The 26,638-nt window shown below is 39.9% G+C and overlaps 1 protein-coding gene across 2 annotated transcripts in view; it reads left to right on the plus strand.

Annotated features, from left to right (window-relative positions):
* The window catches only part of TRIO (trio Rho guanine nucleotide exchange factor), a 255,971-nt gene that overhangs the window by 43,196 nt on the left and 186,137 nt on the right, over nt 1-26,638 (plus strand). For both annotated transcript variants that reach the window (XM_064506864.1, XM_064506862.1), the window contains exon 2: nt 26,455-26,529. In XM_064506864.1, coding sequence (XP_064362934.1) covers nt 26,455-26,529 — 75 coding nt within the window. The remainder of the gene's footprint in view (nt 1-26,454; nt 26,530-26,638) is intronic.

Below are 26,638 nucleotides of genomic sequence, written 5' to 3' on the forward strand. Positions count from 1 at the left end.
AACTAGCTTAGAGTTTGCGGGGCGGGGGAATGCAGGCACCTGCAAAAAACACACTCCAGTGCTAAAAGTAAGTAAGTAATTTAAACATATCACAGTGGAAATATATAAAAATGGATGACTCAACTGGAGAGATTTAAATGCCTAGTGTTTAAAATGATGCTATTAGGACCAATAAATAAAAGTAGAGCATACGATTGTGATCTGAAACTTCAGGAGTGCAGAATGTTTTAATACACTAAAGTTTCTGTTGCTACAAAGGTATGGGAGAAGAATGTTAAGAGTATTACGTGCGGTTTATCTTTTGAAATTTAATGTCTATGTCATTGCTTTAGAAATACTCCTGTAGAAATCTCAGAATTTATTTGGATACATGTAATTATATTTGTTGGTCTGGAGTGAAGAAACAATCTTTTCCCCTTTTCAGGTAGCTAATCAAGAAGGCAAAGTTGATCAGGAACTTGAAGTACTGTAGACGGAGACTGAGCTTTCATTTTACAGTCTATTAAGAATTATTTATTTAGCTATCTTGCATGTGCTGCTGTTACTACTAGTAATTGCTTATTTCCTAGACTTTTTGGAAATGCCATCTTAGGTGTTGTACTTATATCAAAGTTGTTTGTTTTGGCACTATTGGAGTCATGGCTGAGTTTACTTTATTATTAAACTTGATAGAGCCTTGATGAAGGATGAGTTGCCTGGCTAGAATCAGTATGCAGTTCATACTCCGGAAGAGCTGTCCTGAAAAATAGAGCTCCTGGGACAATTTGGAATTTGGAGAACTACTTCAGCTCTCTGGCATCTGTTGTGTGAAACAAACAGTTATTAAAATACATTATTTAAATACAGGATTTTTTAAATGAAAAAGTATTTAAATATAGCATTTATATAATTTACAGGGTGTCTGTACTCAGTATTAAGTTCTGGATATTTCAGTGGCTGATGCTTACCGTCACTGATAAGGTGGTACCTCTACAAGGCTACATGATGGAAGAGGCTTCCCTTGAAAGAATAAACTTAGAAATTTGACACTAAGATGGTCTCTTGAGAGAGTGGGAAGGTTGAGCAATGAGGAGAAAGTTTATATTTGGAACTGTAATACGATCACTTCAAAAACTTCCAAAAATTCAGGTAAGATAACTGCATCTGAGAGAACATGACAAAGAAATCCATTCCTAACTGTAGCATTCTCTTTAAAATGAGGTTGGAAATGGGTTGCTCTCAATAGCTTAAACATAACTTGAACCAGAAGGTAGTCTGCAACACTGAGCATTTGCTTTTTCAAAGTGCACAGCCTCTTAAATAGGATTGCAGTACACTAGAGCATTTGACTTTGCCAAACAATGAAAGGCTTAGACTTCATGGTGTCAGTCAAACTGGAGAGGAAAAGCTGATGAGGCTATTAAAGGAAGATCAGAGCAGAGAAATATATGGTCTCCTGATACAAGACAAAATGAAGGTGCCTTAATAGTTATGAGTTAGGCCAAAAGAACCCGGCTTTCTAGGGACCATTGATAGGACCATTTTCAGTGCCTCTGGTGTAAAGGATGGTGCATCTGTGATGTTACATGCTAAACTGCTTCTCTGCCTGCCTGTTAAATAGCTCAAGAACTATGGATTCTGTGAACTGATTAAAAAAGTTCCTGACTACTGCTAATGCGGTTTCTCCACTCTATCTGATATTCTATTAGCTGTATTCAAATCAATTAACATAAGAAAATTACTTTTCCTTCCTTACTGACCACTTGCTTGCTAGATTTTTGTGTATAAAATTTCTGATTGTAACATGCCTAAAATATTGCTTGCAGTTGACTAACGGAAGGCAAAATGATTATAATGCATTAGAAGTGTTTTCTATGTACAGCTAATAGCTTTGAGCCTCGCAGTCCATTGAGCTCTCAGTTTTATTTGCCCATTTTTCTGTTCTGCTGTACCCACAGTCCTGGAAATTAATTCCATGCTCAAAAACTACATTCTTAGCCTGCTATTTTCGTATTAGGGGTTTACCAGTTGACTTGAGAAGTTATCAAGCCAGACAACAAAATACTCATGTTATTTGAAAGCAAAAATGGGTGGAGTTTGTTTTTGTCCCTATAGCAGACTGCACAGGGGCAGACAAACCTGCAGTAGCTTTTGATCTGTCTAGCTTGATAACACCAGAAATGGCAATGAGAGGTCATTTCTCATGAGTGACTCATGGAGGGGTTTCCCGGCTGAAGCCTGTTATAGTGTATTGTCTGTGATGATCAAACTTGTCAGAAGAAAATGAGTTCAGATATTGCTCACCTCTAATGAGAAAGGGCTTGCCTGGTACTGAGTTACAGTACTCAGTAGCGTCTCCGCTGCAGAACTTGGCAAGAGGAATATAAAGCTACTGGAATGAAGAGCAACTAAACCTATCAAAATCATGTTAGCTGGAAGTGCGCTCTAAAGCAGAAGCATCACTGGAATAATGCTTTCTGTGGCATTTATACTGATTAATGGCAACATAGTTAGGAATGGCAGCATCAGAGTTGATCCAGCTTGAACTATTACCGTCATTTTGCTTGTAGGAATAGCAAAAGTAACAGTGGTAGAAAATAATCAGTTAGTTTAGCACCAGATTTCAAGCGTCTTTAAATAATAAAGACGGTAGTTTTATCTAATTGTTAAAATCCCTGTTAAAAGCTATTTAACTTATTTGCTTTTTAAGTCAGGGGAGATGGACATACTCCCAGGAAAAATGATATTTTTCGTAGGCTGTAGTTTGCACGTGCACCTTTTTTGATCTATTAGTTATTGTATTTCTCAGACTCCAAGATAAAACACTTTAAATGATTTTTTTATACAAAAATAAACTTCCAAAACAGGATATAGCTGTGTGGATTGGATTTTTGGCTTGTTAGATATGTGAAAAGGACACACAACATTTCACGCCGGTATTTGCCAGTTGCCTTGGTTAGAGTGTTTGAAATTCCCTCTGTTAACCTTTGGCAGAAGATTACTGGAGGGAGTGGGTAAAAATGGTTAAATTGTTGGATTTGCCTGAGCAGAAGCAGAAATGAATAATGCTAGGTAGCTTGTAATGTTTCATTGCAACCTTACGTAAGGCAGGTCCACCACTGATGTTTGAAGCTTGTGGTTAGCTCAAAATTTAATTATTAAAAATGTTGCTATGATTTGATAATCGATAAAACGATCTTTGGATCTTCTCTGTATACTTAGTGCTTGTACTTCCTCTGTCACCTTTTCTTCGGAGATCAAATTATGGGCCTATGATATTGTTGGCATATTTTTCTTGTTAACAACTTGCTTGCTGCAGTCATCTGCATTTCTAACAGGAAGGTTAATAAATTAAGCCTGATAAATAGATGGGTTTCTCTGAGGTGATTTACTTGACATGGTAAATAACTTGGAATTTGGATGCTAATCTGCAGCCCTAATAGTGCCATCGTTAATGTGTTTGTTTAACTTTATTTATATCATTGAGCTGCAAAGCTTGATTGCAGATGGTCTAGTCAGAGGTTATTCCAGCAGAATTGGGATTAGTTTATTCCATCATACTGAAAATGAAGGATACTGGTTATTCCACCATTTCCTGCAATTGTTTCCCATTTTAGGGACGGGACAAGCTGCATTGTAGATGTTCTTCAATCAGCAAATGGGAGTATAAAGTGGCTTTAGGACACATAACTCTTGGTATTAAACAATAACTATACAAAGTAGATCTGTAGACTGGGATTTTTGGAACAGGTTATGAAAACTAATTGAATGGTGTCAAGGAATATCTCAGTGCACCATGAGACAGTCTTGTACCTTCCTCACCATGTCCAATGATAAATTAGACCCTTAGAGCAATCAGTTCAAGGGGAAAGTTTTGAAGACAGGGCATTAGGTGAAGTCCAGGGGAGTTCATAAAATCAGCTTAGCAGCAGGACCCCCCCCCCCCCCCCCCAAAGTAATAATGCAAAGGAAAGTCAAAGTTCAGCTAGAGTTGAAACTGGAGGCAGGCCTCAAGGACAGTAACAAGAGCTTTTGCCATTACATTAACAGGAAAAAATAAACAAGCAAAAGTGTGCCCACTGCTGAATGGAGTGGGTGATTTAGGTACAGCTAATGCAGGTGAAGCTGAAGTATTCAATGCCCTCTTTGCTATCAACAAGGTCTACTAGGCCTTTGTGCCTAGAGCAGTTTCCTGCTTCGCACACTTCATCTTCGGAAAACTCCTTGTGCTGAACATGCAGGCTGCTTACAGAGCTTTCTCCCCAGAGTTGTTTCTCCCCAGAGCTGCACATGCATTAAGCTACCTGAATTTGAGCAGAACTGTTTGTTTAGGGAGGAGAGGAGCAATCAGTAGTGGAAGAGGTTCAAATCAGGGAGCTCTTGAAGTCTTGACTCAGGCAAGTCTGTGGGCGCAGAGGGCTGTATCTCAGAGTGCTGGGAGATCTGGTTGACATCGTAATGGTGCAGATAGTTGCCATGATGTCAGGAAGATCATAGACATCGGGGGAGTTTCACAGTGACTGCAGAAAGGCAACACTCCACCTGTCTTCAAGAAGAGCAAGAAACAGTATGCAGGGAGCTGTAGGCTGGTCAGCTTCACTTTGGTCCATGGGAAGATTCATGGAACGAGTCTACTTGGAAGCCAGTTGTGGGCATTTGAAGGAGATGATGATGATTGGGAATAGCCAGCATGAATTTACCCAGAATAAATTGTGCCTGAATAACCTGATTACCTTCTGTGATGAAATGGGCAGGTCTGTGGATGAGGGGGAGAGGAGCAGTTGTCATTTACTTTGACTTAAGTGAGGCTTTTGACATGGTCTCCCCACAGCAACCACTGTGTATCCAAATTGGGACAATACAATCTGGGTGAGTGGGCTGCTTGCCCACTGCCTGGATCATTAAGCTCAGCGGGTAGGGGTTAATAATTCATTCTGTACAAGACACAGGTGGAGTTCCTCTATCCTGAGACCTCTCCTGTTTAATATCTTTATCAGTGACCTGGAGGAGGAGAGAGTGTGCCCTCATCAAGTTTGTGGGTGTCACCAGACTTGGGGGGAAGGCAGGTGTAAGGGGAGATGATGACAAGGTATAGTCAGTGTGCTTGAGGGCAGGCTACCTGTCAGAGGGACCAAGACAGGACAGAGGAATGGGTTGCTCTCATGAAATGCAACAAAGGAAAATGCGAAGTCCTGCATGTGGAATGGACTAACTCTCTGCTTTGGTATGGGCTGGGGACTGAGTGGCTGGTAGCAGCTCTACTGGAAAGGACTTGGTGGCCCTGATGGAGGGGGCTAAACATGAGCCAGCGGCATGCTCTGGTGACTGATAAAGAAGCCCTGAGCAGCATGGTCTGACCTTAGAGCTGACCCTGCTTTGAGCAGGAAGAGACTTCCTGTGGTCCCTTTGAACCTAAATGATTCCATATTCGGAGCCAGCATCCAAGTTATGTGGAGCCATCAGGAGCTGCTTTGTCTCTTGAGGTCTTAAAATTAATCAGATATCTTTGTAGTACTTCCTTAGGAAATTGTTGACTTGTTTTAAGTCCCAGGCTTGCCTTCGCTTAAAGGGTGTAGAGAGAGAGTATCAACTAGTGTTTTAAGACCTTATAATTGATTAAGTATAGGTCTAACAGTAGCAGTAAGGACAGCATTAAGTATTAGATGATACAGAAATGGTTCCTAAACTCCTGCAACGGGGTGAGTGGAGAAACCTTGATCACTCAGAAAACTGAGGTAGAAGAGAGAGTTGGCTTCCGTGGTGGGACATCATACACATAGCTGCAGGACCAATCCTGCTGAAAGGAAGCACTCAGAAAGGAGACGCAACGTAATTTAGAGAAGCATCTGGAGAGGAAAATATGGACTGTGATGTACATTGGAGAGCTCTTGTGAAGCAGTGAGGAACCGTAAGTGAAAACACAAATCTAGGTAAGTATCTTGATAGATTTAATGTGTTGAGAGCACCCAATTTAACTGCTTACAAGTCCCTGTTACTCTGTACACCTTCAAAAGCCTGGTATCTGAAGATTGGTTCCAAGGACAGAATATTAAAACTGCAGTTACCTGTTTTTGATGAAAGGCTACTAAAAACACTAAATTTGGGCAACTCCACAGTTCTGCTCAAATTCAGGTAGCTTAATGCATGTGCAGCTCTGGGGAGAAACAACTCTGGGGAGAAAGCTCTGTAAGCAGCCTGCATGTTCAGCACAAGGAGTTTTCCGAAGATGAAGTGTGCGAAGCAGGAAACAGAGTTGAAGCTTAGTTGCTGGGCAGCTGCGTCTGTGTAGTGCTGTAAGATAGTTATAATTGATTGTCAGGTATGCTCGCAGAGAGCTACTGTAATTTTTTCTGAGAAAGAATTTACTGAAAATGAAATTTAAGTTTAAGATAAAAAAAAAAAGGAAAAGAAAAACTTGGAGAATGAGAATTGCACCTCTTGTTAGTGGAAAGTTTACCCCTTATTAGGAAAAATGGGGCCATACTTTCAACTCCATGAATTTAATCCTGCAATGATACTGCAAGATAAAAATGGACAACGAGTCTCAAGATGAGATGATATAGACGGGGGAAGCAAATGAGGGCAGTGTTCAATTTATACCTTGTTTTTACTCTACTGCCTGTGCTAGTATTCCCTATAGCTTCTGAAATGCAGGGAGCAGTGGCATGTGTGGCTTGGTGCCTTTGCGTGGTGGCAGGAGAGGAGCGGCTGCTGGTGGCCGGATGCTGCAGGCAGCAGGGCTGAGCTCCCTCCTCCCGCTTCCCCTCTGGGCGCCTGCAGGCTGCCTGCTGCAGCTGCTGGCCACAAGTGGACAGTTGCGGGCCTGGCCCCAACGCGCTGGCACTCGCAAATGAAAGAGTTGCCTGTGTAGCCTGTGTTTGCCTTGGAGGGAGGTTGTGTGTTTAGACCGGTGTCTTTAATTCTTTGGCAGATAATTGTTTCTTTGATACTCTCACCCACATGGTATTGGCCGGTATCTAGCAATGTGCAGATACTTACTGGTCTGTCACTTAGCTGCTTTAGTATTCGGCAGTGCACCCTGGTGTCCTGCTATAAGTTGAATTGCTTACATAGTTGGCATAGCCTTACTAGAGTAATTGCTGCTGTATGGAGTAGTTTCATGGCAAAACACACTTTCAAGTGCCTGAGTCACATTAGAGGCATGTTGCCTGGAAATGGCTAAAAAGGGATCCGGCTTGGTTTCCTTTGTGCTCTCATTTCCTGAAGGAGGAATGAGGTGGGGGGTTAGTAATTTTTTTTTTTTTTTTTTTTTTTTTGGTAGCAAATTGACATGGAATTGTGGGGCCCTCAGCTAGGACCATCTGGGTCTGTGAAGAAAGGTATCAGTGTTGCAGATTGACACAAATCAAGTGGTTTCCCTCTAGTACAGCTAATTGTCAGTGCTGTACGTTTTGATGCACATATAAGGGAGATTTACTGCTGTTGTGGTGAGCACAGGCAAAATAGTGAAAGAGGATCCCACCTTTCTTGGTTTGCCTAAAAAAAAAAAAACTTTCGTGATATGTGTCACTTTTTTAATGAGCTAATCCACTGTTAGCTGTTTTCACAAAATAATGCTGCTTTGTTTGGAAGTCCTTAAACAAAAGGCAAGGTTCATGGAAAAATTGGCAAAAGCATGGAGAAGTCTGGAAGTTACCTGTATTGCTGAGTGTTCCTAGTATTGCTCTGCACGTTGTGAAATGAGCTGCTGTGAAGTATTGCAGATGGGGAGACTGGAGTTTTTGTTTGCCCAAAGGCTTCAGCCGTGCAGAACGTGAGTGGGAATAAACCATTGACTAATATTCCAGATTAAAATGAGAGACTGTCTTAATTAGATATTGTCATCTTAAGTGTCTTTGAGTTCTTAAGCATTAAGATGGCAATGTCTAATTTAGAGAGAATGAGCGCTTTCCTTTTTCCTTTGTGTAAACTGTATAACTTGGGTAATGACACTGAATTTGAATTCAATTTTTCCTGAAGTATTCACAGGCAACAGCCTGTGAATAAGGTGTAACCTGTAGTCTCATAAATGGGGGTACCTCACCAGAACTATCATGAAGTAGAGATGATGAGTAAATTTGTCTAGAAGTGCTCCCGTTATGGCATGGATTTCTTGTGTTAGCATGTGGTGTGCCCTGTGTCAGTGTGGCACACTGTAAGTACATCTTGAAAAATAGCACTTAAACTAAAATCATTACACTGTTTTTGGTATCTTGCCTTTGAATTGCTTGAGTCAGGTTTTTAACTGCGTGCAATAATGTCTCATAGCTGGCATTTCAAAGTTGAAATACGTAGGTCATATTGCTGTCCAGGTGCATTGGCTTTTTGATTAGAAATATGTGCCATTACATCACCATTTGAATTAGATGTCTTTAAGGTTAAATCAAGCAGAATATTTCTTTTCTGCTGTAACTGATTTTAAATTTTATCTGATGCTGTAGGCAGGAGTTGTTACTAATCCTACTAATGCTTAGTTTGTTCTAAATTAAATAATTAATGTAGGTTGGTATCTAAATGTTAAATATTAAGTACTGAGGTGTTTTTTTTTTCTGTTGTTAAATTGTAAGTTTATCAGGTGATAATTGCTCAGGTTATTTGTTTATATTTCTGAAGTGGTAACTAGTGAGAATATCTGGAGGTGTTGATAGGTTTTTTTGGAAAGCATTTTCTTGTGTTTCAGAGACTGGGACAAATTGTGAATTTGTAACTTCAGCTTTAATTATCTAAGGTCTTATGTACTGTCATTTAGTTTGTGACAGCATCATCTTCAGGAAGAATATGAGTATTTGGGGAACCGTGGTGTGGGTGTTCAGGGATAATTGAAGGATTCTGAAGTTCCACAGATTAAATGATTAAGGAACAGTTACAAATCTTGCTATACTCTTACGTGGGATGTTTTACTAGCAAATTTTCATGAACACTGAAGCTTTTAATCTAGCAAACATTCATTACTGTACCGTGACGTAGACAGAATTAATAAAGACAAAGCATAGCACTAAGTCTATAGATAATTTGGATGCAAAGATATTTGCGTATTAAAAGATCCTTAAAGCTGACAGCTATAAAGCTGGTAGAAAAAACTGTTAGAATTACTAACAAGTGTCTGTCTAACTCTGTTCAACATCTACAGTTGAAATAGGTTTTCTGTTAGATGGATGAGTGGGCAGAGAGGAGTTTAACTGCTGAGGTTTACATTGCTTTGAGGATGCTCCAGGTTTTGCCATTTGTGATGTGCTTTTGTTTGTGACAGTAGTCCATTTTACTGCTGAGTTTGGCAACTACAGGATTTCTAGAGCATGACTCCAGACTTGCATGTAGTGGGGGTTGGAGGCTGTGTTTTTTAAACTGTCCTCCTATCTGGGAACAGTTGCATCTGGGTATTACAGAAGATTAAATAGCAATCATTGTCAAAGCCTATTTGGTAGTAAATCCAGGCAGAGCAACTGTTAAGCAAACTGACAGTCAAGCAAACCGTACAGGCAGAAGATAGGCATTGACAAAGATGACTGGGATTTTGGACACGCATTGTACCGTTTTTCATGCGACTGCTCAAACAAGAACAGCTGAAAAATATTTTGACTTGGAAATTGAACTTCTTGGAGAAGATAGAAACCTAGCAGTCATGGAAACTATAGCAAATTCACTGCAGTCTTAGACACAGATCTGAAGTTCTGGAACCAGAATTCTTTTTTTTTTTTTTTTTTTTTTTTTTTTTTTTTTTTTTTCTTCTTCTTCTTCTTCTAATAAAGGGATAAAGATTTAATTTGCTGCTCCTCTTGAGCATCATTTAGTTTACCTATTCTGTTGGCCATAGACATATTAAACCTTGGTATCAACAATGTGTTCTTATACATGGGATGCAAAACAAAAAACTGGTGTGGTGATACTTCTGAATGGTAAGTCACTTGAATATTTCTTGAACTTTGTCTTGTAGTGGCATGTTACTGCATAAAATTCAAAACTGAATTGAATTTGTAGCTATAATATGGTGGAATCATCTCTGCTTGTGACTTAGTTAATGACCTTGTAAAGTGGAGAAACAGAAAACATAGCTATGGTGGGTGAAATTTGACAGTGCTTCTTGACAATGTGTCAAAGTAATTTGGTATTCTTTTACTCCCCAAATAGATGTGGGTAACACTTCATGTTTTAACATGATGTAAGTGATAATGGCAGCTATGGTATTAGGTGTCAATCAAAATAGTGTGCTCGTACTGTTAGTCATCTGGTGAAGGGGACATAAATGCAGATGCGCTCATTACGAAGAAGGAATGCCTGTGTTTTCAGGTTAAATAGCACTCAAAAATCAACAAGGATGACGCTGAAAATAAGGATGGACACATAAGTTAATGGCCTTCTGATTTGAAATAACATTATACTCTTGACAACTATTCATTAAAAAACAAAAACTCCCCCCTGCCCCAAAAGGAAAAAAACGCAACCCTTTGAGCCAGTAGTAATACAGTTTTCTTGCTCTAAAATGGCTAGTCTGGAAAACAAATTCAGAAGATGGCTTTTTAGCTGGCTAGTGTAATGCAGTGATTGCAGCTTTTGTAATCTGATACATAATTTTCAGTGGCATTCCAACAAAAACTGTTGTCTGCTTTAGGTGAATATTTTATGATATAAGTTCTCCATGACCCTTCTTTTTTGGATTTTTTTTCTTATTTTGTTAACAAGAGGGACCACTGAAGAGCTCTCCTAATGCAAGACTCCACTTAGCATGTGACATATAGTTAACTTTCCTTGGGTGCACAGTATGTTAATATTAACTCACAGCTGAGTTTCTAGTGTACCCCTGCAATGAAATATATTGGTGCAGACCTAACTTAGTTCGGCTTCTGCTTGTCTGTTAGGTTGGGATTTGGGGGTTGCGAACTAGATCAGCTTCATGGTCTGGTACTAGAGCCATCTCTTAATCTTTGCTAATATGCTTCCCTTTCATGATAATTTGTAAGTATGCAAAGTTGCCAGGCATGTATTGAATGAGCAGGTGATGTTTTGTGTTTTTGATTTTAAACTTAAGCATAAAGGACACTTGAAAAAAAAAGTCAGTGTTAGACATTTAAATATAATCTTACTCTGTAGTATATTGATTTCTGGTAATTATAGGCAGTCATTTTGTTAGAAGAAATTCAGTAAGTTAAATGCTTTTTATTAGATTAAGCACAGATCTCTGTTCAGAAATATTCCACAGTTCAAATCATTGGACTAGTTTCTATGTACCAGACAGTTTGTTGAATTTAACTTTTGGGTTTTGGAGGAGAATTTGCAGTTTCACCTGGTGGTAAAATAGTGAGGGTTCCTTAAACTAGGTGCTTGTTCAAACACTTAATTGCATTTCTTTAATTTAAATACAGCTCTTATTTAAGATAATGTTTTCAATCTTGGATTTCTTTGTCAGCCTTAAACTTGTAAATATGCTGAAGAATTTTTTTTTTAATTCAGGCATGCTGATTCAAAAACTAATTCTACCACAGAGAGACTTTTGTGTCTGTCACTATAAAATACTTTGTCTTGCTTTTGCAAAGCATCTAACAGGTTTATTTTGTATTTTAATATTGGTACCCTTTTGTTCGTCTGATGGAGCAGTGTGCTGGTAAAGAAGGATGCATGTTAACATCATGGTGTCTTCATTTTAAAGATCACTAAACACGGAGATGGAGTGCCTTTATGTTGACAAGTAACAGTCAGTCAGTCTTCTCTTAAGGAATGCAAAGGTGATGATTTCAATTTGCATTTTTTAATGATAGCTAACGTGCAAAAATATTTACAGATATTCATGAATTAGATAAATTTGTTTGCACTAGGTCGTTGTCTTTCACCTTGTTTTCAGCTATCTGCCCTGCTTTGAGCATGTGCTGGGAAATTCTGCTTACTGGCCTGACTTGTGGCTTGGGCTGAGCTTGTGAAGAGTCTCTTCCTAGCAGAGCATGGTGTTTTAATAACCTCTTTTTTGAGGTCTTGGAGAATTCTATTTACATAGAAGTTCCACCTTCCCGTGTGTGTGTGTGTGTGTGTATATACACACACACACACACACACACACACACACACACACACAAAATATAATATTTCTATAGTATATATAAAATAACTATACACTGCCACCAACAGGAAACAGTCACCAGATTATGTCCCTGGCAGTGTGGCTGCATAGACTTGATGGAGGACATTCCACAGATGCACCATCCTCAGTCATATGAGCAGTCAATAACTGTTCCCACAAATGTTGTACCAGAAAACTAAATGAACTTGGTGTTATAGTTGACTTTTAAGTTTGATTAAGGTGTGATGCTTAATAGTCGAGCATCTCTGCCTAAACTGTTTTTGGAAAACTACAAGTAATTTACCTTTCTTCTAGTTCTTCATGGCTAGTCCACCAATAGCCAGTAGTTACTTCCCACCTACCCTAACTGTATCATTTTGCATTACTATTTGCTTGATACGGGGAGTTACAGTGCATGGTAGAATTAAGCCTTTAATTTATTTGAAATCAGTCTGTTGATGCGGGTAGAATGAAAAGTAACAACACTAGGCTGAGCTTGTAAAGTGAAAGCAGACTGGTAAATTTTACTTTCTGGCTAATGGCACTGTAACAGTTCTTTAGTTTGCACTTATTTTTGTCTAAGGGTGATTTCTATTTTGGTAGTTGCAAAACAAATATTTAGTGGAGGTAAAGAGGTTTTGCTGAGAACTATCAGTTCCTTTCAACACTTACTTTAGTTTAAAAAAGAATTGTCAGAATGAACTTGACTATCAAGTTTAAGTCTTTGGGGAAATGAAAATGTTAAACACGAAAATCTATAATGTGAAGTAGCTCTCTCTGAATTACAAAGATGAAAGGAAAAATCTAATTAGATTAGGGAGCCCTCACCTATAGAAAGTCATTGAGCCGAGAGCTTGAAGAATGACAGTTCAACAGATCTGGGCACAAGAACAGTAATTTAAGAAGTGATTTTTGTAGCAATCAATTACCCTAAGAGGTCAAAATCAGGCCTTATGTAAGGATGGATTACGTCACGTCTGCGAACAACAGGCTGCTTGAGTAGGTAATTTCAGCTTCTGGTATTGGCCCTGTGTGAGGAACATTTTAGACTCATTCAAGATGTTTTCTCATGCATCCAGGTCGACTTCAAATACCTCTGTTGGTTTTGATTCTTAAATTAATTTTCTGTGTAAAATGATTACTTATAACAACAAACCATCAAGAAGGCAACATAGAGGTGCTGTGTTACAGTGCTGTAACTTGGATCCTTGGCATCATTCGTTATGCCAGTACTCATTTAATATGGGAAACTTTGTAGTGTGATAGGAGAAATTTTATCAAACATGTGCATATTGCTATTTTGAGCATTAGTAACAGATTAAGTCCTACTAGTCCAAAAATCTATTTTTTTTAAGTCACAAGTACTTAACATTTGTTCTTCCCTGATGTTGAAATCTTAGTCTGCTTTTAGATCAGTGCACTTTTGTTGCTGTTAACAGTATTAAAACATTCTGACAGTAATGCATCCTGCTAGCTTGCTTGATGGTTCCTCCTCTGAACAGTTACAAGCTGTGGCGTTCATCTGGGCCTGTGCTCAGTTTTCAAATTCAGAACCAAGTTAGTGTTGGAAATGTGCTGATTCGAGCTAGGTGGAATAGATTTGTATACAGCAGAGTTGCAGTATGCAGAGGTAATGCAAGCTTTGCTTCTGATCTTCCTGAGAACAGAAGTATATTGAGTTAAAGAACATGTTGGAGGAAGCTTCAGGTATGTCAAACTGATGTGAATGTGCTTCAAGTCCTCTTAACTGACTTCTCAAGAGGACTAGGTCTCCTGTCACATGTGAAGAGTAAATGGACAGTACCATCTGTCTACTCCATCTACTTTTATTATCCTTACAGCTGGAGTGTCAGTGAACTGACCTGCAATTAGCAGGGGCAAAACTGCTGTTGCAGTGGTAGCAGAGATAAAGCATAACATGACAACCATGTGCACAGAGAGCTTAGTAAGAATGTTCTTATGTATTAAATGTACTAGGAGGTATTGGTCACCTATGCTTGTTCCTTTAGATAAGGAAGCATGAACAGAGGCAGTTGTGATGAATCAGCTATTGAAACTTTTGGGTAGGTCTTCTACAGAGAAGTTGCTAATAAGGAGATGCTTGTTGCTAACAGTAACGAGGTCTAGTGTTTTGGCAGGCCAACTATCTTGTAGTCCCAGTTTCTGTCTTCCAATTGGATACTGAGTAATGCAACGTTGTACTCAACACACTTTCCAGTGTGGCAAGTCCTGAATACACCCATTGTCTGTCCCTACACTTTCAAAAATCTGGGTGACATACTGGAAAAGGACATGATGTAGTATTGTGTTCAAGCTTTCAGCAGCTGCCAAGCTAAAAAGACTAAGTAAACTTCTGATGTGACTTGATTTCTTAATTTTTTTTTTTTAAGTAATAGTGCATGTGATGATTTCCCAGTTTCAATGGGATGTCAGAATATTGGAGCTCAGTAGTAAATAAGAATGTTTCTTGGTGATCTGTCTACAGCAAAACTGGCTTTCGACCAAAAGCATTCTAGTAGAGTGCTTCTCATTTAATAATGTGTAAAAATATTTACCAAACTAAATAACATATAAATGGTTGCTGTGTTATACTGCTGCCATAAATTTGAATCTTAACCTGGTGAGAGGGAATAAGAGGTAAAACACTTTTTTTAGAGAAGGTGAAGGCAAAAGCAGCTAAAGAGAAATTCAGTTTCACATTTTGTTTCTGTTGTACTCTACAGAAATTAGTATTTCTAACCAAGCTCAGTAGGTCATTTTGAAGTACACCTAGTGATCACTGATCCCTTTTAGAGTTAAAATCTTCAGATACAACTTATGTATCTTAAATCTTGTCAGGAACTAAAGGCCTGAGGACAGAGACATTGTTAAAATCTTACCCATTGCTTTTAAAAATATATTATAGACTTCTGAAGTAATCCATTAATATACATGCCAAAGTATGTTGCTGCTTTCTTAATGCAAGTGAAATGTTAGCTCCTATTGTAGTCTCAAAGACCTTTTCCAGGAAATTGTGTTTTCTTAGAATTTTTCTGTGGAATGAATCAGTGTTGCAGAAGACCAAGACACCCATTTTAATCAAGCTTAAATTAGGCTAGCTTTTATGAACTTAATTAAAAAGTTATGATTTGTATACTGAATGAATCATTGTCATCATGTTGATTTGCAGATGGTATCACATGATATCTCTATGATACTGTGTAAGGTTTGGTAAGTCTGAGCGCTCCTTTCAAGGAAAGGGTAAAGCGGTGCTATGACATGCACATGTGATGAATATTCTCCATTGAAATGAAACAACATGGAAGACATTTGCTAATGGCAGTATTTTGCTGGTAGTGTTATAGAGGTGAATAACTGGCTATTTTTTTGAGCATATAACATGCTTGTGTTTTCTATGTTCAAGTAGGCTCAAGAGTAAAGCTGATTGCTGACTACTTGCTGTCTATGAAAGAAATGTAAGTCTGTGCTTCCCTATTTTAATTAGTGCAGCTGTATTAGTCTATAATTTTAATGTTAAAACTTTGAGCTTAAAATAGTGGCAGCTCACTAGTAGTTGTTAGACTGGATTTGTTGTGCTGACAGCTAGTAGGAAGTGGTAAGTTGCCAGGTTTAAACAGCTTCTGTGATTGTTTGCTCTGTAAAATGAGCAAGGTTTCATATTTTTTCCTTAACTGAAGGAGACCTTGACTGGCACACTTGTGATTATAATGCAGCATAGCTACTTAAAATAATTGCTGTTCCAAAAGGATTCTGACACTGTTTTAATAGATGTTGATTGTTGCAATATACAGGTGAGTGTTAAAGCTATAGAAACAAACAATTGGGCATGTGAATACCTTTAGAACATTAAGTGGTGTTAGGAGCTGCTTGCTTTGTCTTACCTGTCTTAGATTTGCATATGCTATATATACTTAATAAAAATGAGTTTGAAGTTAATTTACTCATGACTTGAGGACAGGTGAGCTGGTGAGAATTTCTTTCCTGGCTTTGGGTGCTGGGTTTGGGAGTACCCTTCTGACTGGAATCATGAAAGTGCACATGCTGCGTTTATAGTACATTTGCAGAAACGGATGAAAGTGAAGGCAAGATGTTAATCTTGTTCTTGTTTAAAGTAGCGTGGAAGGAGCTGAGTGAGTGGAGATGTATGGGGAACACCCAGCCTTGATTTAAGTGAAATTTCTGTCCTTCAGTAACAGCATTAAATGTAGTTCTGATGCAGTTCTAGCTGCTTGCCTTGTTCTAGAAGATTTTTTCCTTCTGATGACAAAATTTAATAAATAAAGAATGAAACCTCCCTTCCTTAATCAGGACAGTCTGCAAAATCCTTTCTATTGATGCTCAAGTCAAAATTAATTTGCAGAGCAAAATATGGTACAGATCTCTGGTTTGTTTTTAATGAAATTTGCCAGAAGGATTGGATGGAGAGGATTTTTGACGAGGGGGAGGAGAAAGGTTTGCATAACTTGAGATAGCTCCTTTGCCTGAGTGGGTAATGCTTGGGGGCTGGAGCTGCAGATGCGGCGTGTGGAGATGCTCCTCTTGGGCTTGGCGATGGTTTTGCCCTGCACAAAGCCAGTGATGTAATGCGCTCTGCTGCGAGCCCGGCTCCTCACGTGGCAGCCCGGCTGTTCCTGGGCTGCGGGTGGCTAGAGCTGTGCTGTGCTGCGCTGCTCCGGCACAGCCCAGCCAGCACGTAGCCAATTTTGGTCTCACTAGAGCAACTGGGTGTTCTCTTTTCTGGTTTCTATCATCTTAAGTATGTATTTTTAGGTATTATGATGTACATGTTAAGAATATGCACACCCCTGCTTAGAATAACAAGCTATCATTTCTGACATAATCCTAGTGCAGATGAGACAGGTAACGTACATCCCTCTTGGCATTTCATGCTAATCTTACCCTCCCTTTTACAGGGAGGGAGGGAGACAGGTTGCTGTTAGCAACCACTTGCTTATTAGAAGTGAAATACACAAGCTTTAATTCCCTGCCCACTGCTCCTGACTTCTTTCTTTCTCTTTTTTTTCATAGAATTTGACCTCAGGCAAGTTCATTTTCAACCAGCAGCATATACTAATCAGTGTTTTAAATAACATCTAATCAATAAAAAAGATAAAATAGAAAAGGCATGTAGGGAGAAGCTTGGTTGATTTTTTTTCAGAACTTCATTTGCACTCCCCTAAATGCTTCTAATGATTGCACATCAGAAGCTAGGGGCTGTATAAAGCAAACTGCAGATAATTCTTTTTATCTGTTGCCTGAATCAAAATACACTTGACTATTTTTACAGTATAGCGTGAAGAAGTATTTTCCCCTTTTTCCTCACATTGATCTTTTGTATGTGCACCGTAATATAGCGTAGAACCTCGAATCCATCCTACGTTTCCTGTGCCTTGCTCGTATTAGGACTTGTGTTCTTTATAGCCACAGACTAACATGATAGTTTGTGCACAGCATCTGTTCCTTCAGATTTCTAAGTTCTTTGAATGGCATGTATTTTGTTGCAAACTGCTAGTTTGACCACAGGTGAAAGGTAAAGTGCCATGGAAAAAAAGGAAGGGGGGGGGGGAGGAATATTGAACCAAAAGCAATTGTTGAAGTACAGATCTCTCCAAGTATGACTGTAGCTTATTGTACTTTACAGGTGAGTCTCCATAAGGTGAGGAAAGTATTATGAAAACGTGTGGATAGTTATAACAATAAGGAAAATCAAGAAGTAAATAATTCATAAATGCCTAGTTTCAGAGTCTATGCATAGTAGGAAGTCTCAAAGCAATACTTTGGGCTATGAGAGATCTTTTCTGAAGAATATGCAGCCCATTTTTGGCATTCTTGATTCATTTCAGGGCTGATGGAAATGGTTCTTCCTATAGTTGCTCAGGTTAAAACATTGCAGGACAACTCTCAGTCTGTTTTACTGTGTTTATTTTTACTGCCCTTACTGTAGTTTTCGTTGGTGTTCAGTGCTGAAAGAGGTTTCTCCAGATGGTGGTTTGGAACGAGAGCCAAAGGACATGATCTAAAATGTTGTGTTCCAGCTGTTGCCGAGCTGAATTTAGAAGCTACTGCCTTTCACTTGGTCCGTGTTTTGAACGAGAAGGGAAAAAAACCAAAAACCATTGCTTGCGGATCTTGTTGTTAGTAAAAATACATGTTGAAACAATCTTCAGTAGAAGGCAGGGTGCCCTTATGTTAGCTCTCACAACGTAGACCCTTTAGCTGTGAACGTCTGCAGCAACAGTCAACAGGGGAGGTATCTAACTGTGGGGAAAGCAGTGTGCTACTGCTGCATTTGAACACTACTAGAGAGAGGGCTGCTACCTCAGCATGGTGGTGGAGTGGAATATTGCAGCACTTTGAGATGAATGAGCAGTTCCCACCAAAACAAATCAACCCCCAGCAGTGGTGGTAAGACAGCAGGAACAGATAGAACATCCCTGGTGGATAGGTAAGTTTAAAACTACAATTCTCCTTGCTTCAGAGTGGGAAAACAGGTCACAACGGATGGTTGTACGTCTAGCTCAAACATTTCATAGGATAATTCAGGTTGGAAAGGGCCTCACTGCAAAATATGGGTATAACTCTAAGGTACCTGTTGCCCAATTAAAAGCAAAGTATGAGTTCTTAAAGGAGTGATTTAGGATTTGGGGTTTTGTTAACTTTTGTTCTTAAGGCAGCTCTCCAAAAAGTTTTGTGGTATGTATCTGAGGTAGCTAGGTTCCCAGTAGCTGCTTTTAATTGAAGAGTAGATGAGTATATAAGCTTCTGAGAAAAGGCTTGTCACTCAACTTTGTGTTACATATGCAGTCAGTGAATTGATCACTTGAGCATTTGCTATCAACAATACTAATATCCATTCCATATCTCATGGTTTCTCTCTACCTCCTCCAGAACCAGACATAACTTACAGTCAAGAGCATCCAGGTGGCAGGACAAACCACAGAACAGCTATAAATAGGAAAATAAAATCTATTTTATTTAGTGATAACTGAAAGTGGTAAAAACTGAAAGTGGTGTAAACAGCTAGTAACCTTCTAATTAATCTCATTTTCTTCCTTCGAGGCAGTTTCTAGGCTGTCCACTTCTGTGAAGCCCCAGTTAGCCATGTGGTAACACTGCATGCAGACTCAATACTAGCAGTACCAGTGTAGAGTAATTTTTAAGAGTGAGTAGGAAGGAAGTCAACGGAGGAAGAGAAGGAACATTTCTATCAGTAGTTGTGATAAACTAAGGATTTGAAGATGTCGTATCACCTTATAAGCAGGTTTTTGAGCCTAGCTAGAGCTGAAGGAGTCAAAAGTGTGCTTTCTTTCTGTTCCTGGAATTGCTTAAAATTAAGGACAGGGTTCTTAGTGACTCATTTAACACTAATATAGAAATACTTTGCTTAAACTCATGGGTATGGCTGCTGGAACAACACTGAAATCATGCTTCTTGGGTCATATCCTGCTGCACATTACATCCTTGTTCTAGTGCTTCTCTTAGTCACTTCTGTAGTCTCAGTCACTTCTGTAGGCTTTGGAACCTGCTCTGAGTAAAAGTATGAATGAGTAAATGATGATTGCCAAGTTTACTAGTATTGCCCAGTGATCTATATGACAGTACTGAATCTTTACCGCATTTGGTTCATTTACAAAATGGCTCACAGTTCCTCAATTCTTATTTACAAAAAAAAAAAAAAAAAAAAAAAAAAAAAAAAAAAGTATGGTCTTAAATATGCCAATGCCAGCCACCACTAAAAGTTAGTGTCTTTGGGATTAATTGTATTGTATCTGTTGAAACTGGTCATCCGCAAGCTGATGAAGCTTCAGGGGAGAGAGCAGAATTGCATTCTTTTCCATTATTTCTGTCAATTTTGCAACTTTGTTGAAAAGTGAAAGATGGTGTAAGATTTCTGAGCAGAAATGAATAAAGGCAATGTCTATAACAGGAAGCGATAGTGCAGCTGATGAATAGACAATTCTGATTGCTCTGTGAATCCTTTGCACACTTGAATACGAAAGTATGATTTTATAGGTAAACCTACCATAAAATGGAATTTGCTGCTTAAATTCAGAGGTAAAATCTAAAAAAGGCTATCAGTAAATACCATACATGCATTAACTTTAGCTTATCTTACATTTCCTTTTGATGGGGTTGTATGCTGGCTTTAGTTTTCTGCTTCTCAAAAGTTCACAATTTTCTTTCTCACCTATACCTTAGTAGCCTAGTTTTATTTGTAAAGCCAAGAACTTGTGGAGTTTAGCAGTCACTTTATTGACTTAGTCTGTACTATTTTTCTGGCTGGTTCTGTACTGTACAGAAATTGGCCCACCGTTGTCTTCTAAAAACCTTCTCTCTGTGGCAAAATGGAGAACAGGAAGCTGCTTTGTGCTCTCTCTTTCTGGACACTTAAGGGAGGAAAACGGGTTGGGGGGGTAGTGTATGAATGCAAAAGCATACAATAAACCTTGCAGCAGAAGTTAAGAGAAACTTAACACACAAGGAAGTTTAACTGATGAATGCAAGAAGTTGTGAAAAATGATTTACAGTTTCTGATGCCTTACTTAGATGCAAGTCGCTGCTTGTTCAGTGTCCTCTTTCCTGCCTCCTTGTTTGATGCTCGGTAATATTGTTTATCCTTTGTGTGCTATGTGGGTATTGGTATAGCACATATATGAATAGTTGGCAATAATTGTGTGCTTCTGTGAATAGAAACTAAAACTGTTGTTTTATCCCAGGGCTCTTATTCTAGCAAATATTTCTCTTGAATTATGACTAACTTAAATCAGTCCAGTCATTACTTAACTCTCTGATTACTTGAACTGTGGCATTAACACAGCAGTTCTGAATGCCCACCATCTCAGCCTGTATGTTTTTTGGGTTTTGTTTTTGTTTTTTTCTTTCGTTCTTAGAGCAGCTCGTGAATTTTTGAGCAGAAGCTTATCAGAATAGATCTGGTAGTTGAGAAGAGACCTCTTGCCAAGAGTGTACTGTGTTGGGGAATAACTCACTGAAAGAGCTTTCCATGGTTCAGGGTGGGGTTCCAGTCAAGGAGGTGGTGGGGATGAGAAGGCCGGTGCTGGGGGGAGCAGGCTGGCAGCTAAGGTGCCTGCTTGCTGTCAGTGGCACGTTGAGTCTTCTGCGTTCGGAAGAGTGCCGCAAGCATCGCTGTATCCTGGGATGAGTCTGGCTTTTTTCATGTGCAGTTGTGAAAGGGTCTTGATTTTTATGCTGGAATGTGAAAAGCAGTTGGGTTGTTGAAGGTATGAGTTTTCCCAATGAGAACATCCCCTGCTTGGGTTTTTTTTTTTTGTTTGTTTTTTTTTTTTTTTTTGTGTGTCTTTTCAGGAAGCTTTTTCTAGCCACGTTTCAAAAAAGCCCCAGGTCAGTTATGCGTGACAGCAGTGGACGAGGGCTTCTTCAATCTCTTCATGAGGAGAAGCGCTTCTTAGCCTCAACTTCCCATTCTTTTCACCGTCTTAAAAAGAGAAATCTTACAAAAGCTGGGTTATGTTCTTGGCTAGAGAGTTTTTGCAGTTTACCTGTTTTTTTTTCATGGCTGGACAATGCACATCACTGAAGATACCTTCAAAGTGCAAAAGACACTTCCATGTTCCTGGGGCAGCGATGCCTCTTGGGGGAAGTTGGTTACAGTGTTATTTTGTATCCCAGTTCTATAATCGAGTTGTTAGCCTTAAAGATATGTTTAAGATAAAATTATCTGGTGCCTTAAATTGCGTGCCTGAATAGCTACTGAATATTGCAGTGCAAAAAGATTAACACAGTTACCTTGTTCCCTGTATCTAAAGGAGATCTCAGTCTCGGGCGTTTGTGCAGCATTCGTCTCAGACTTGTGAACTACTGCACCAGCTGCCAAGTGTTTTGCTAGTGCTCTTGTGGGGAATGGCTCACAGTGTTTCAGGCCTGTAGAAAGTCGCAGCAAGTTGGTTTGCAAAGGAACAGCAAAGTTATAGGAATATGGTGATGCCCAGGCAAAAGGTGGCTGCTTTTGCTGGGTTACCCTGCTAGCTGCAGGGCAGGGGGCTGGGCAGCTCTGCAGCCAACGCTTTGCTGGGGGATTCAGCACTGCTTGCAGCCTACACGAGGGGAAGCTCTGGTGGTCTGCTGGGTGAAGAGGTCTCCGATACCTCCCAGAAGTGACGGGTCTACCTGGGAACACTTCATGGGTCTTTCGGCTTGGCTAAATTAATATGTTGCAGCAAAATATCTTAGTTTTATGCAGCATGAGATAAAGGGTTAGTACACACAACTTGGTTTGAGTTTGACTGGTTGGTGGTATCTTCCAGCCCTGAAATTGGGGGGGGGGGGGGGGGGGGAAAGGAGGAGGTGGTGTGTTTGCTGGAATAAATTCCTCATTTGCTAGTGCGTACTGTTGTGTATAAAGCTTAGGTAACTTTCTTTTGCTGTTTGCATGTTTAATAGGTGTCTAGCTGTGTGTTATTAGAGGGCAGTTATTGAAATGTATCAGACTGTGCTTTAGCAGAAATGTTGCATTAGTATAACTTGGGACTGTGATTCTGAAAGCTTCATGTCAAAAAAAAAATTATCTTAAATTGAGATGGGCTGTTTAGAGTGGTGTGTGATGTAGTCTGTTAATATTGGATGCTGGTTTGCATAATTTGAGGTACCTTCTCCTTGCCTCTGGGCTGTTGGTTAGAAAAAGCATGCCCATGTGTGCTGCCTGGGAGAACAGAAGGGCGTTTACTACCTGTCAGAAAATGTGGAGCTGTAGATTGCGTATTCCCTCAGTAGGCATTGAAAATACTGAGGGTGGTTTTCTTGCTTGCTTGGAGACGAAAATTGTCTTTAAAAGATACTATGATAGGGTTTGACTAAATCGGTTACATGCGCAATTTTAAAAATAATCATTAATAATCACACTTGTTAAATAAAAATTTCTTATTGGGTTTATGGAATACTGGGAAAAAAATGGCATGAATTTGTGTAGCGTACGCATACATGTAATGCTTTTAACAGCACCTGGAAATGAAACGCATTTGCGTTCTGGGTCTGTCGAGACGCGTGGTGTAGCGTCTTCCATTAACGGCTCCGGACTGCGAGCGGGTCGCGCCAGTGGCACCTTTGTCTGCTTGGCTGCTGCGAGGTGGTGGTGGCGGGCGGGGGCTGCGGGCACTGCAGCGAGGCAGCCCGGCTGCTGGCGGGGATGACGTCACCGCCACCACCGGGGAGCAGGGGCTGCAGCGGAGGCTGCAGGGCTGCGTGCACCGGGATTGCTGCAGACACGCGTGGCATTTCCCTGGAGAATGGTGAATGCCCCCCCTTCCCTCCTCTCCTCTCAATGAAACCTTCATAATCACTACTGTTTTGTGGGGCCGAGGCTTATAAAGGGAGGCAGACACCACCCTAAGCCCTCAGAGCCTGCTTGTATTGCTGGGTTTTGCTCTGTATCAGCGATAAAAAAGAAAATACAATATTCTCGTGACTTTTCTTCACCCTGCTTGCTCCCCGTGTTCTTTTGTCAAGTGTAATCACCGCAGTTTTCTCGCTTAAGCTCTAATGCTGCAGAGCTGGAATAAAAATAGGCTGTTTAAAGCAGCAGGAATATATTAATCTAAGACTTATGAGCCTTAAGGATATGCAGAACAAGAACGTGAGCCAGGCACTAACGTTTTTACTTAGAGTGTTTACCCTGAGCAGCCCCTTTAATAGTCAAAGAAATCGTAGCTAAATTTTCCTTGCTTCTTACTCACCCCAGGCAAAGTAAAATGCACAGCTATCGTGCCTGGTCTGAGCTGAAGTAGTTTAAGGGCTCAGAAGCCTTAACCAAGCAAGCTGCAGTAACATCACTATCTTGGGTAATTCTGAGCTCAGATAGGCGGCAAAGTACAGCACTGGTTTCTGCATGCTTTTTAACTGAGGAGAAAGTGTTTTCTACTGCTAAATTTACTGTAAAGAAAAGAAATTGTCATGGTCGATATGAAAGCTGGGCATGCTAAATTGGCGTTAAGCTTATGGTGGGTAGCTCAATGCACATTACAAAAAATTTTAGCTCTGGAAATGTGCTTTGTATGCCTTAACAGTCAACTGAAACCCAAATATTTCAAGATGGAAGAAGGTATTTGCTCTCATTTTAGGTAAGTTATTTAAGCCCAAGATTTCCTTAAACTGTTGCATATAGTGTTAGTCCCTGCTAGATGAAAACTTCAGAAGAAGACTGTAGGCTGTTTCAGTAAAAGTTGATAACCCATAAACAATACTCCAGAGTAAGGAGTAATGCAGGAGGTGCACACCACTGTGCGCTGGACTCCTGATGGTCTGGGGCAGTGTAAAGCAAGTACCTGTGTCCCTCCACTGCTTTGTTGGTCTGCAGCTGCTGTGTAGTTGCAAGATGCTGACTGTAATGTAGAAATACTTCATGTAGCGTGGTTACCCGAGGAACCACTGTTGGCCTCTGCTGGCCTTTCTGAGGTCATGCATTGATTTTGGTTTTGTTTTTATTTTATGGTGTTCCTGGAAAACCAAGCAGGGACTTAGCCCGTGGGTGGAGGAGGACTGGTTTGGTTTGTAGTCTGAGGGGACGGAGACAACAGCACGGTTGCATGGTTGGGTTAGAGTGACCTGGAGGGCCCCTGCCTTGGCCTGTGTGTGCGGCATCCTGACAGACGTTTGTCTACTGCATTTCTAAAAATCTCCGGTGGTGGATAGTCCACGGCCTGCAGAAGGCAATCTGGTCTCCTGCTTTGCTGTTCTTTCCTTTGCAAATTTTTCCTAATGTCTAAAGTAAACCTCTTGCCGTAACCCTAGGCAGTTTACTTTTGTCACTACTAAGCTGTCTTTTATGTATTTTGAAAACTGTTGCTATGCCTCCCCTCAGTTCTTCAGAGTGAACAGTGTCAGTTGATTCAGTCCTTTCTCATAGCTCATGGCCTGTGAGTACCTGGCCATCTTTCTTTCACCTTAGGCGCTCTGTTCAGTGTGTCCTGGGTCTGTTTTGAAAGGCAGTGCCCATAACTAAATACCATACCAGCACAAAAGCCTTAGCATTGCTGGCTGGAATAGAGAACCTGTCGTATGTTTTACATGTGATACCTGTATTTGCAAATCTTGTTTCTTGACAGCACCAATATGATACCTTCAGGTCTTTGGTCAGAAGTACACAGCTGTTTTGTTAAGGGTCAGCACCTGAAACCAAGGGATATGAAACATTAGGGTGCTTCTGAGGAGGACGAGAAGTGATAGCAGCACTGCTGGGGGTCACTGATGGATTTTGCTGCTGTCTGTAAAGGGGCTGTGGCCTTCTTGCACTCAAGAAGAATAGTGCATTTTAGAGAGAGACTATGTGCATAGATGAGCTTGCTCTTGTAAGAATTCCCTGAAATTATGAATAATTAAGAAGGTTATTTTACCTCTCAAATGAACTGTTGCTTTAAAGAATAAAACTACCGTGTTATAACAGCTATCTTGGGCTGTTTGTATTTAAAAAAAAAAAAAAAAAAAAAAGGAGGGGGGAGGCATTTCCAGGCTTCAACTGTGGTAAACGAATAGGTGCTTCCCACACACCTCCAGAAGAGTAGGGCATAAATCGAAAGAGATTGGGAAAAGTCATAGGTGCAGTTAGTTGAAGTGTGGGCACAGAACCATCTGCTTGTTGTGATGTGAACAAGATTGGCCTAGAAGGGGTCAATTCTATATTGTACCGGTCAGTATGGAATTTAAGGTCATAAATATAATGCTTCCTAAATGCCCTTCATCAAAGAAGGGAGAAGCATAGAATCTGGCCACAGACATGTACTAGATCCAAAAGAAGGAGGCCAAAGCTGACGTTGTACTGCTCTATGACACTGACTGTAATCACCCACCCTAGGGACCATTTCAAACTCTGTGTGTGTTTGTGGAGTTAACATAAAGGAATGTGCTCCCTATTACAAAATGCAGCTCCTGTCAGGCAGCAGAAAAGGCACAGATAAAGAGCTTTATGTCTGTAAGCATTCTATTTATGGAAAAGATGTAGAGATTGTTGTATTTAAATAGTGTTCAGTTTTTTTAGTGATGGAAGCTGGCTCGTGGTTGCTGTGAAGGTACCAACTGTTACTGGCTTGATACTACTCCTCTTGGCTGGAAGAGGATGTGAAGGCTGGATTTGGAATGCCTTAAAGTAATTGCATCGAACTGACAGTTTTTAATGAAGAAAAAGGCTAATTTCAGTGTCCTGCTTTACTCCACTGAGGCTTGCTAACAGACCATGCTAGTTGTGTTAAGCTTTCAAAGTGATAATATGTTTATTAAAATATTTTAGAAGTTTACAGTATTTTTTGCATCCTTTTATGTTAAAGTTATCTTAATTCTTGTAATCACAGCATTCAGATTGTATTCCAAAGGTAGATGTTATCCTTTGCATTCATTAAATGTAGAAGCTGAGCTTTTCTGAATTTTTGACTAATTACCTTGTCTTGTATATATTTCAGGGTTTCGCAAAAATGATGAAATGAAGGCTATGGAAGTATTGCCAATTTTAAAGGAAAAAGTTGCATACCTTTCAGGTAAAGCTATTTCTTTCTGTTATATAATGCATAACAGTGCAATTAGTCACAGACAAAATGATATTTTAAATACACAAAAATCATTAAAAATAGGGAAGCAGCTGAGACT

Source organism: Dromaius novaehollandiae, chromosome 2 (genome assembly GCF_036370855.1).
Source record: "Dromaius novaehollandiae isolate bDroNov1 chromosome 2, bDroNov1.hap1, whole genome shotgun sequence".
Lineage (NCBI taxonomy): Eukaryota > Metazoa > Chordata > Aves > Casuariiformes > Dromaiidae > Dromaius > Dromaius novaehollandiae.